At 40.6% G+C, this 11702-nt stretch overlaps 1 protein-coding gene across 1 annotated transcript; it reads right to left on the reverse strand.

Moving 5' to 3' along the window:
• Window positions 1-6853: 6853 nt before the first annotated feature.
• On the reverse strand, window positions 6854-9470 carry LOC128319864 (sialidase-3-like). Its single transcript, XM_053239279.1, has 3 exons — window positions 9374-9470; window positions 8331-8570; window positions 6854-8208 (listed from the first exon to the last, which is right to left on the reverse strand). Exons 2-3 carry the CDS (start codon window positions 8547-8549, stop codon window positions 7297-7299), a joined length of 1131 nt encoding a protein of 376 aa, XP_053095254.1. The 5' UTR covers window positions 8550-8570; window positions 9374-9470; the 3' UTR covers window positions 6854-7296.
• Between the last annotated feature and the right edge of the window lie 2232 nt (window positions 9471-11702).

Raw genomic sequence — 11702 nt, forward strand, 5'->3', positions numbered from 1 at the left:
TCAATAGGCTCTCCTTCCATGCTATTCGAAATACTACCAAGTTAGTTTGACGCCATTTACGTTCTAGTTTTCGAGTGGTCTGTTTTAAAGTTCGTGTGTGATCGCTATACCAGGGTGCTAGCTTTTTCTCCCTAATTATTTTTCTTTTAAGTGGAGCTACCTTATCTAGTGAGTTGCAGAACGTTGATTCTAAACATTCAGTTGCCTGGTCAAGTTCTTCGGGATCAGACGGTGATCCAATCATGGTTGATAAATCTGGGAGATTACTGATAAAACTCTGTGCAGTTGTTGACGTGAACGTACGTTTGACACGGTGACGTGACAAGGTGCATATACTATGATTAATACACATTTTAAATGAGATGAGGTAATGATCTGAGATAGCTTCAGACTGTGGACATGAGACTATATTTTCTATATTTAATCCGAATGTTAGTATTAAATCAAGAGTGTGACCACCACTATGGGTGGGTCCTATTACATTCTGATTAACCCCTACAGAATCTAGAATGGACACAACTGCTGTTCTCAGAGGGTCATCTGGATTATCAAAATGAATATTAAAGTCTCCAACAATTAATGCCTTGTCTAAAGAAACAACCAGGTTAGAGATGAAATCCGCAAATTCACACAGGAATTCAGAATATGGCCCTGGGGGTCTGTAAATAATAATTACTGGAATCACCTGGGTAGACTTATTTTTAGTGGCTACGTATGTTATGTTAGAATAAAGAACTTCAAATGCGTTGAATTTATGACTAGGTTTTTGTGTGACGGCTAGATTATCATTATAAATGACTGCGACGCCTCCTCCTTTGCCAGTTAGACGGGGCTGATGTATGTAACTGTACCCGGGAGGACTAGCTTCATTTAATGCTACAAACTCGTTTGGTTTAATCCACGTTTCTGTTAAACACAGTACATCAAACTCCTGATCAGTAATGGTTTCATTAACAATAAGCGCTTTAGACGTAAGAGATCTAATATTCAACAGTCCTAGCTTCAGATCAACGGTGCTGGCTATGCATTCGGTATGGTTTAATTTTATGTTAATTAGATTACTAAAACAAACTGTCTGAGTATGTCTATAATTTTGTTTAGCTCGGGGAACAGACACAGTCTCAATACGGTGGAACCTAAGTGACGACTCAGTGCAGCTAGCAGACGGTCGGTTTAGCCTGCTTGTCTGCTCCCTGGCCTTGGCCCTGGATTGTCACCGATTAACTAGGCCTGTTCTGAGACTATGTGCTATGCTGCAAGAAATGAGAGCAGCACCTTCCCGAGTGGGATGGACACCGTCCCGCCCTAACAGGCCAGCCTTGCCCTCAAAGTTAGTCCAATTATCTATAAAGCCCACATTGTTTTCGGAGCACCACCTGGACATCCAGCAGTTCAGCGACCATAACCTGCTGTAAGCTACATCGCCATGCCGCATTGGGATGGGGCCAGAGCATACTACAGCATCGGACATCGCCTTCGCTAATTTACACACCTCTACCAAGTTAATCTTAGTAACCTCAGACTGATGAAGGCGTATATCATTAGCTCCTACATGAATAACTATCTTTGAGAACCTGTGCTTGCCTAAGACCCTAAGATTACCTGCTATGTCCGGCGCCCTGGCTCCCGGTATACACCTAACTAAAGCTGCTGGTGCCCCTAAAGGCCTAGCTAATTTCACGTGCCGCAAGATAGAGTCACCTATAACCAGAGCTCTTTCAGGTTTCTCAGCGGGTGCTTCACTGAGGAGAGCAAACCTGTTGGACACGTGAAGCGGAGAGGAGTGGTGCTCCTGTGGGCGAGCCTTAGCGTTAGCTTTGGCTTTGCGATTATGCCGCCGAGTCGTCACCCATTCGCCCCGCTGTGAAGGCTCTAATGCCGGAGTTGGGGGATTGCTAACTCCGCCTAAGGCATCCAGACTTTCCCCTACAGAAACTACGCTGCTCTCACTCTCACTAACCCTCTCTAGAGACTGGATGCGCACCTCTAATGCAGCAATCTTCTCCGTCAGAGAGCTAACTAACATGCATTTATCACAAATAAAGTTAATACTAACGACGGAGGAAGAGTGACTAAACATCCTGCACTCAACACACTGAACAAGCTGAATGTTAGACATGTTGTTTAACGCACCTTAGTCGAAGATATGACCTCAGTGAGAGAGAGAGTATAGAGGATATGACCTCAGTGAGAGAGGGTATAGAGGATATGATCTCAGTGAGAGAGGGTATAGAGGATATGACCTCAGTGAGAGAGGGTATAGAGGATATGACCTCAGTGAGAGAGAGGGTATAGAGGATATGACCTCAGTGAGAGAGGGTATAGAGGATATGACCTCAGTGAGAGAGAGGGTATAGAGGATATGACCTCAGTGAGAGAGAGGGTATAGAGGATATGACCTCGGTGAGAGAGAGGGTATAGAGGATATGACCTTAGTGAGAGAGAGGGTATAGAGGATATGACCTCAGTGAGAGATCGAGTATAGAGGATATGACCTCGGTGAGAGAGAGGGTATAGAGGATATGACCTCAGTGAGAGAGAGAGAGTATAGAGGATATGACCTCGGTGAGAGAGAGTGGGTATAGAGGATATGACCTCAGTGAGAGAGAGGGTATAGAGAATATGACCTCAGTGAGAGAGCGGGTATAGAGGATATGACCTCAGTGAGAGAGAGGGTATAGAGGATATGACCTCAGTGAGAGAGAGAGTATAGAGGATATGACCTCACTGAGAGAGAGGGTATAGAGGGTATGACCTCAGTGAGAGAGGGTATAGAGGATATGACCTCAGTGAGAGAGGGTATAGAGGATATGACCTCAGTGAGAGAGAGAGTATAGAGGATATGACCTCAGTGAGAGAGGGTATAGAGGATATGACCTCAGTGAGAGAGAGAGTATAGAGGATATGACCTCAGTGAGAGAGGGTATAGAGGATATGACCTCAGTGAGAGAGGGTATAGAGGATATGACCTCAGTGAGAGAGGGTATAGAGGATATGACCTCAGTGAGAGAGAGGGTATAGAGGATATGACCTCAGTGAGAGAGGGTATAGAGGATATGACCTCAGTGAGAGAGAGGGTATAGAGGATATGACCTCAGTGAGAGAGAGGGTATAGAGGATATGACCTCGGTGAGAGAGAGGGTATAGAGGATATGACCTTAGTGAGAGAGAGGGTATAGAGGATATGACCTCAGTGAGAGATCGAGTATAGAGGATATGACCTCGGTGAGAGAGAGGGTATAGAGGATATGACCTCAGTGAGAGAGAGAGAGTATAGAGGATATGACCTCGGTGAGAGAGAGTGGGTATAGAGGATATGACCTCAGTGAGAGAGAGGGTATAGAGAATATGACCTCAGTGAGAGAGCGGGTATAGAGGATATGACCTCAGTGAGAGAGAGGGTATAGAGGATATGACCTCAGTGAGAGAGAGGGTATAGAGGATATGACCTCAGTGAGAGAGAGGGTATAGAGGATATGACCTCAGTGAGAGACTGAGGGTATAGAGGATATGACCTCAGTGAGAGAGGGTATAGAGGATATGACCTCAGTGAGAGAGAGAGTATAGAGGATATGACCTCAGTGAGAGAGGGTATAGAGGATATGACCTCAGTGAGAGAGAGGGTATAGAGGATATGACCTCAGTGAGAGAGAGGGTATAGAGGATATGACCTCAGTGAGAGACTGAGGGTATAGAGGATATGACCTCAGTGAGAGAGAGAGGGTATAGAGGATATGACCTCAGTGAGAGACTGAGGGTATAGAGGATATGACCTCAGTCAGAGAGAGGGTATAGAGGATATGACCTCAGTGAGAGAGAGGGTATAGAGGATATGACCTCATTGAGAGAGAGAGTATAGAGGATATAACCTAAGTTTGTGTGTGTGTGTGTGTGTGAGCTGTGAACACACACCGAGCTGCACTATTTATCACGCACCTCTCTTGTATACATATATCTATTTATGTTTTTTAAAATGTGATGTTTTTTTTTAAATGGGCTGGGATTTTTAAAATGTACCTTTTTATACCAAAATATGATTATATATATATATATATATATATATATATATATATATACACACCGATCAGCCATAACATTATGACCACCTGCCTAATATTGTGTTGGTCCCCCTTTTCAATTCAATTCAATTTTATTTGTATAGCACTTTTAACAATGGACATTGTCACAAAGCAGCTTTACAGAAATAAATGGATTCACAAAAAATATATTGTAAATATGTGAATTTATCCCTAATGAGCGAGCCAGAGGTGACGGTGGTGAGGAAAAACTCCCTGAGACAATATGAGGAAGAAACCTTGAGAGGAACCAGGCTCAAAAGGGACCCCATCCTCGGGGTCAACAATCAAGAGAAGACTTCACCAGAGTGAATACAGAGGGTTCACCACAAGATGTAAACCATTGGTGAGCCTCAAAAACAGGAAGGCCAGATTAGAGTTTGCCAAACGACATCTAAAAAAGCCTTCACAGTTCTGGAACAACATCCTATGGACAGATGAGACCAAGAGCAACTTGTACTAGAGTGATGGGAAGAGAAGAGTATGGAGAAGGAACGGAACTGCTCATGATCCTAAGCATACCACCTCATCAGTGAAGCATGGTGGTGGTAGTGTCATGGCGTGGGCGTGTATGGCTGCCAATGGAACTGGTTCTCTTGTATTTATTGATGATGTGACTGCTGACAAAAGCAGCAGGATGAATTCTGAAGTGTTTCGGGCAATATTATCTGCTCATATTCAGCCAAATGCTTCAGAACTCATTGGACGGCGCTTCACAGTGCAGATGGACAATGACCCAAAGCATACCGCAAAAGCAACCAAAGAGTTTTTGAAGGGAAAGAAGTGGACTGTTATGCAATGGCCAAGTCAATCACCTGACCTGAATCCGATTGAGCATGCATTTCACTTGCTGAAGACAAAACTGAAGGGAAAATGCCCCAAGAACAAGCAGGAACTGAAGACAGTTGCAGTAGAGGCCTGGCAGAGCGTCACCAGGGATGAAACCCAGCATCTGGTGATGTCTATGCGTTCCAGACTTCGGGCTGTAATTGACTGCAAAGGATTTGCAACCAAGTATTAAAAAGTGAAAGTTTGATTTATGATTATTATTCTGTCCCATTACTTTTGGTCCCTTAACAAGTGGGAGGCACATATGCAAACTGTTGTAATTCCTACACCGTTCACCTGATTTGGATGTAAATAGCCTGAAATTAAAGCTGACAGTCTGCAGTTAAAGCACATCTTGTTCGTTTCATTTGAAATCCATTGTGGTGGTGTATAGAGCCAAAAATGTTAGAATTGTGTCGATGTCCCAATATTTATGGACCTGACTGTATATTTATACTCACACACAGATATAAAAAATTCAGATATAAATAGATATTCAGATATTTTCTAAGAGAACTTTTAGTGCAGTTGATCTCTGTCAGTGCATCATGATTAAGTTCATTATATGATCATTTATTTATATTTATGTAATAGAGATTTTTAATTGTTGTTAAATATTTTACATAGTCAGTAGTTCAGTAAATGGCTCTGACTTTCACTAAACATAAAACTTAAACCAGAACAAGGACTAAAAAGTCATTTAAAAAGAAGAATTTTATGTAAATTGTTTAGAATTACATATGAAACAGGAAATATGTATTGAACACTGAGATATAAAATGAACACTGAGATATATAAAGTGAACACAGATATATAAAGTGAACACAGATATATATAAAATGAACACTGAGATATATAAAGTGAACACAGATATATATAAAATGAACACTGAGATATATAAAGCGAACACTGAGATATATAAAATGAACACTGAGATATATAAAGTGAACACAGATATATATAAAATGAACACTGAGATATATAAAGTGAACACAGATATATATAAAATGAACACTGAGATATATAAAGCGAACACTGAGATATATAAAGTGAACACAGAGATATATAAAATGAACACTGAGATATATATAAAGTGAACACTGAGATATATAAAGTGAACACAGAGATATATAAAATGAACACTGAGATATATAAAGCGAACACTGAGATATATAAAGTGAACACTGAGATATATAAAGTGAACACAGAGATATATAAAATGAACACTGAGATATATAAAGTGAACACTGAGATATATAAAGTGAACACAGAGATATATAAAATGAACACTGAAATATATAAAGTGAACACTGAGATATAAAGCGAACACTGAGATATAAAATGAACACTGAGATATAAAATGAACACTGAGATATAAAGTGAACACAGAGATATATAAAGTGAACACTGAGATATATAAAGTGAACACTGAGATATATAAAGTGAACACAGAGATATATAAAATGAACACTGAGATATATAAAGTGAACACAGATATATAAAGTGAACACTGAGATATAAAGTGAACACAGATATATAAAGTGAACACAGATATATAAAGCGAACACTGAGATATATAAAGTGAACACAGATATATAAAGTGAACACTGAGATATATAAAGTGAACACTGAGATATATAAAGTGAACACTGAGATATATAAAATGAACACTGAGATATATAAAGTGAACACAGATATATAAAGTGAACACTGAGATATAAAGCGAACACTGAGATATAAAGTGAACACAGATATATAAAGTGAACACTGAGATATATAAAGTGAACACTGAGATATATAAAGTGAACACAGAGATATATAAAGTGAACACTGAGATATATAAAGTGAACACTGAGATATATAAAGTGAACACAGAGATATATAAAGCGAACACTGAGATATATAAAGTGAACACTGAGATATATAAAGTGAACACTGAGATATATAAAGTGAACACAGAGATATATAAAATGAACACTGAGATATATAAAGTGAACACAGATATATAAAGTGAACACTGAGATATAAAGCGAACACTGAGATATAAAGTGAACACAGATATATAAAGCGAACACTGAGATATACAGTGGATGTAAAAAGTCCACACACTCCTGTTAAAATTGCAGGTTTTTGTGATGTAAAAGAAAATGAAACTAAGATAAGTCAGGTAAGATGTTTAAATGCAGAATGTTTAAATCTCCACTTTACGATGCTTTTTATTCGTTCTATTTTCGTGTCAGAAACAGAAATTCGAAATTATAAAACATGAAAGTTTATTGGACTGCGGTTTCAAAATCCAGGCAGGAGAAACGAAAAGCAAGTCATTTCTATTCTGTATTAGGTGAATATTTGAATTTTTTTATTCAGGTTATTATCATGCACGTAAATATATCTACTGATCTTTCATGATATCATTGAGAGAAAACTCCGTAAATGCTATTTCTTCAAGTTTGTTTGTCCCACGTTCCATAAGGCAAGCAAAGCGATCATTGCTGTCGCACTGAGTCATATCTGAGTATCCGCTGACGCCAGGATTGATGATGCTCGGTTTATTCCAACCATTGGCACTAAAAGGAGACTTATTCAAATAAACCCCAAGATCCTTTCTCTCGTTTTTGTCAGTTATATGGGAAAAAAGGAGCCAAGTCTTCTCGTCATGTGCAAAGCTCACCACACTACCCTGACAGCCACCAGGGGTTTCTACCAGTTTCCCTGTACTGTTTACACTAAAATCCTCTCCACCGTTCTGACTCCTAGCCTCAACTCTAGATTTCTTAGAGCTTCTGGCATTGCAGTATAAGTAACTTTTGCCATTGCTGTCAGTGATCTCTGCCATCTCACACTCGGCAGACTCAACACTTACTCTTTGTCCAAAGTGCCACGTTACCCCCTGATCGTCACTGTAGAACGCAAAAGCGTAGGGTTTTACAGAGCAACAACAACTAGAACAAATACAACAACAAGTACAACAACTAACAATATAATAAACATACGCAGGAATGATAAGTCTGCCATTACACATTTGAATGCCGTGCCCAGGTCCGACACTGAATGTGGCCCACTTTTTAATCTCCTTTCCAATCACGCTTTCCGTCAAGTCTGTTGTGATGCTCCAACTCTTCCCGCTGTCCTGGCTAGTAACGTAACATAACCGAGCCCTGTTCTTACGGTTGTGAATCTGCTCTTGCTCAGTGACCTTATCAAACACACAGTTAAAGAACAGAAAGACAGTCTTAGAGTTTTTCTCATAGACTGGACACGGGTTCATGGTGCGATATCCCTCCAAACTTGCTGTTGTAAGCTCCTCAACAGGAACCACTGAAAAGAAAAATTAGCACATCTGTGACCATTTTGCCAAATGAAAGTAAAATTTAGATTTTAACATTTTTAAATTAAAAGAAGCCGTGACTGTATTAGCATTTTCACCTGAATGGCCCCATTCTGCTTTGTTCCCCTCCTCATGACCAGCACAGTGGCGTCAACATCAGCTGGTGAGGTTCGTTTCTCAGCAAAAGCAAGAAAGGTTTGGTCATCTTTAATGTAGAGTAGAGATGGGATTCTGTATATTGTATTTGTGAACAAAGGTGTTTTTGGTGATGCTGGATTGAGTGTGTAGGAGGAGTCTGACGATGTGCGGTTTCCCATTTCTCCAAACTTTTTCTTTATCTGGAAATAGAAAAGAAACAGAATCAGACGTAGTGACTTCTGTACTGCAGATGCATCTCATTTTTATATTCAGAAAAACACATTCTGCTAAAATGATAAATCTAATAATTACACAGCCCTTAGGTGCAGGGGGTTAGGAGGGGATCAGGGCATTTTCCATCGAGTCCTTTCACAAATCACTTGTCTAAGTTAGAAGCTGGACTATGTGTATATGCAGGGTTTAACCACCAGGCGGAGGAGGAGAGGATGAAGCTGCTACTCATCTGTTTTAGTTAAGACAGAGAGAATTTTCCATGGAGTAGAAATGTTTAATTTCATTCTTCCTATTCTACGTACAAGAATTAATAAGAACGTGTGCATGTAAACCTTTCTTTTGCCAACATCTTAACTAAATCAGACAAGTGGAAGTTTTTCCCAAAAGGCCTGGTGGTTACAGTAAAACCCTGTATATACACACACTCCATGATGGGCTTGACCTCGCTGTTTGAAATGCTTCTTTTAGATGAAAAACTGGCTGTCTGAACATTTCTTTTGCATTTGGATCAATAATAAATACACTTTTGCTTGATTTTGGTTGTACAGACCATTTTCTTCCTAATAAATATACTACAGTGATGCAGCGAGTAGCGTTGCTTCCTCACAGCTAGAGGCGTCCCGGTTTAATCCTGAGCTGGCGTTACTGTCTGCGCTGAGTTTTCATGTACTCGACGTATTTATGTTGCGAAATTCCCTTAAACCTGGCCAGGATTTTCCTACAGTCCAAATCATCGTCCGCTAGAGAATAAAAGGTAGATTTTACTCACCTCTTATTCTATGTTCTCTCTGCACCAGTGTTTTGGTCTGTTGATGATCTTGAATAGCCCCAGATCTGGTGCATGGATGAACAGTCAGGGTCCAATCTGTACTCGGGAAAGATCTTTTCAGGGAAAATATATACTCAAAAATGGGTGTTGTCTATTTGCATAATATTGAATACTCATAAGGAACCAAACAAAGAACCCAGTTAATTGGATAACAAAATCTGTAAATATACATATTCATTACTGTCACCAGAAAAAAGGGGTGTTCAGCAGTCTTGCACAAACCAAACTTCTGTGAAAACTGTGATAAATTTCCTGATTACACAATTGCACTATTTGTCCATGTAGTACACATTTATAGACGGGAATTATTTATAATCTCACTATCCGGTGTCACCCAGATGAGGATGGGTTCCTTTTGAGCATGATTCCTCTCAAGGTTTCTTCCTCATATCATCTCAGGGAATTTTTCTTCACCACCATCCTGGATAGAGGATATGACCACAATCAGAGAGTGCCGGTATAGAGGATATGACCTCAGTGAGATAGAGGGTATAGAGGATATGAGAAAGAGGGTATAGAGGATATGACCTCAGTGAGAGAGAGGGTATAGAGGATATGACCTCAGTCAGAGAGAGGGTATAGAGGATATGACCTCAGTGAGAGAGAGAGGGTATAGAGGATATGACCTCAGTGAGAGAGAGGGTATAGAGGATATGACCTCAGTGAGAGAGAGGGTATAGAGGATATGACCTCAGTGAGAGAGAGGGTATAGAGGATATGACCTCAGTGAAAGAGAGAGGGTATAGAGGATATGACCTCATTGAGAGAGAGGGTATAGAGGATATGACCTCACTGAGAGAGAGGGTATAGAGGATATGACCTCAGTGAGAGAGCAAGTATAGAGGATATGACCTCAGTGAGAGAGAGGATATAGAGGATATGACCTCAGTGAGAGAGAGGGTATAGAGGATATAACGTCAGTTAGAGAGAGGGTATAGAGGATATGACCTCAGTGAGAGAGAGGGTATAGAGGATATGACCTCAGTGAGAGAGGGTATAGAGGATATGACCTCAGTGAGAGAGAGGGTATAGAGGATATGACCTCGGTGAGAGAGAGGGTATAGAGGATATGACCTCGGTGAGAGAGAGGGTATAGAGGATATGACCTCGGTGAGAGAGAGGGTATAGAGGATATGACCTCGGTGAGAGAGAGGGTATAGAGGATATGACCTCAGTGAGAGAGAGGGTATAGAGGATATGACCTCAGTGAGAGAGAGAGTAAAGAGGATATGACCTCAGTGAGAGAGAGGGTATAGAGGATATGACCTCAGTGAGAGAGAGTATAGAGGATATGACCTCAGTGAGAGAGAGAGTATAGAGGATATGACCTCAGTGAGAGAGAGGGTATAGAGGATATGACCTCAGTGAGAGACTGAGGGTATAGAGGATATGACCTCAGTGAGAGAGGGTATAGAGGATATGACCTCAGTGAGAGAGAGAGTATAGAGGATATGATCTCAGTGAGAGAGGGTATAGAGGATATGACCTCAGTGAGAGAGGGTATAGAGGATATGACCTCAGTGAGAGAGGGTATAGAGGATATGACCTCAGTGAGAGAGAGGGTATAGAGGATATGACCTCAGTGAGAGAGAGGGTATAGAGGATATGACCTCAGTGAGAGAGCGGGTATAGAGGATATGACCTCAGTGAGAGAGAGGGTATAGAGGATATGACCTCAGTGAGAGAGAGGGTATAGAGGATATGACCTCAGTGAGAGAGAGGGTATAGAGGATATGACCTCAGTGAGAGACTGAGGGTATAGAGGATATGACCTCAGTGAGAGAGGGTATAGAGGATATTCAATTCAATTCAATTCAATTTTATTTGTATAGCGCTTTTAACAATGGACACTGTCACAAAGCAGCTTTACAGAAATAAATGGATTCACAAAAATATATTGTAAATATTTAAATTTATCACTGTGAATTTATCCCTAATGAGCGAGCCAGTGGCGACGGTGGCAAGGAAAAACTCCCCGAGATGATATGAGGAAGAAACCTTGAGAGGAACCAGGCTCAAAAGGGAACCCATCCTCATCTGGGTGCAACGGATAGTGCAATTATAAATAAATCCCTTCTATTGTGTACTATATGGACAAATAGTGCAATTGTGCAACCAATAAATTCATCACAGTATTTGCAAGAGGTCCGGCTGGTTAAAATCTATCCACTGTCCACTGATGGAGTCCTGAGTACGAAGCTGCTCGTGGCAACTGCAGCCCCAAAGCCACTACAGCAATCGCAGTCCCAAGCCATTACAGTACAGCTCC

Source organism: Pangasianodon hypophthalmus, chromosome 13 (assembly GCF_027358585.1).
Source record: "Pangasianodon hypophthalmus isolate fPanHyp1 chromosome 13, fPanHyp1.pri, whole genome shotgun sequence".
In the NCBI taxonomy this organism is placed as follows: domain Eukaryota; kingdom Metazoa; phylum Chordata; class Actinopteri; order Siluriformes; family Pangasiidae; genus Pangasianodon; species Pangasianodon hypophthalmus.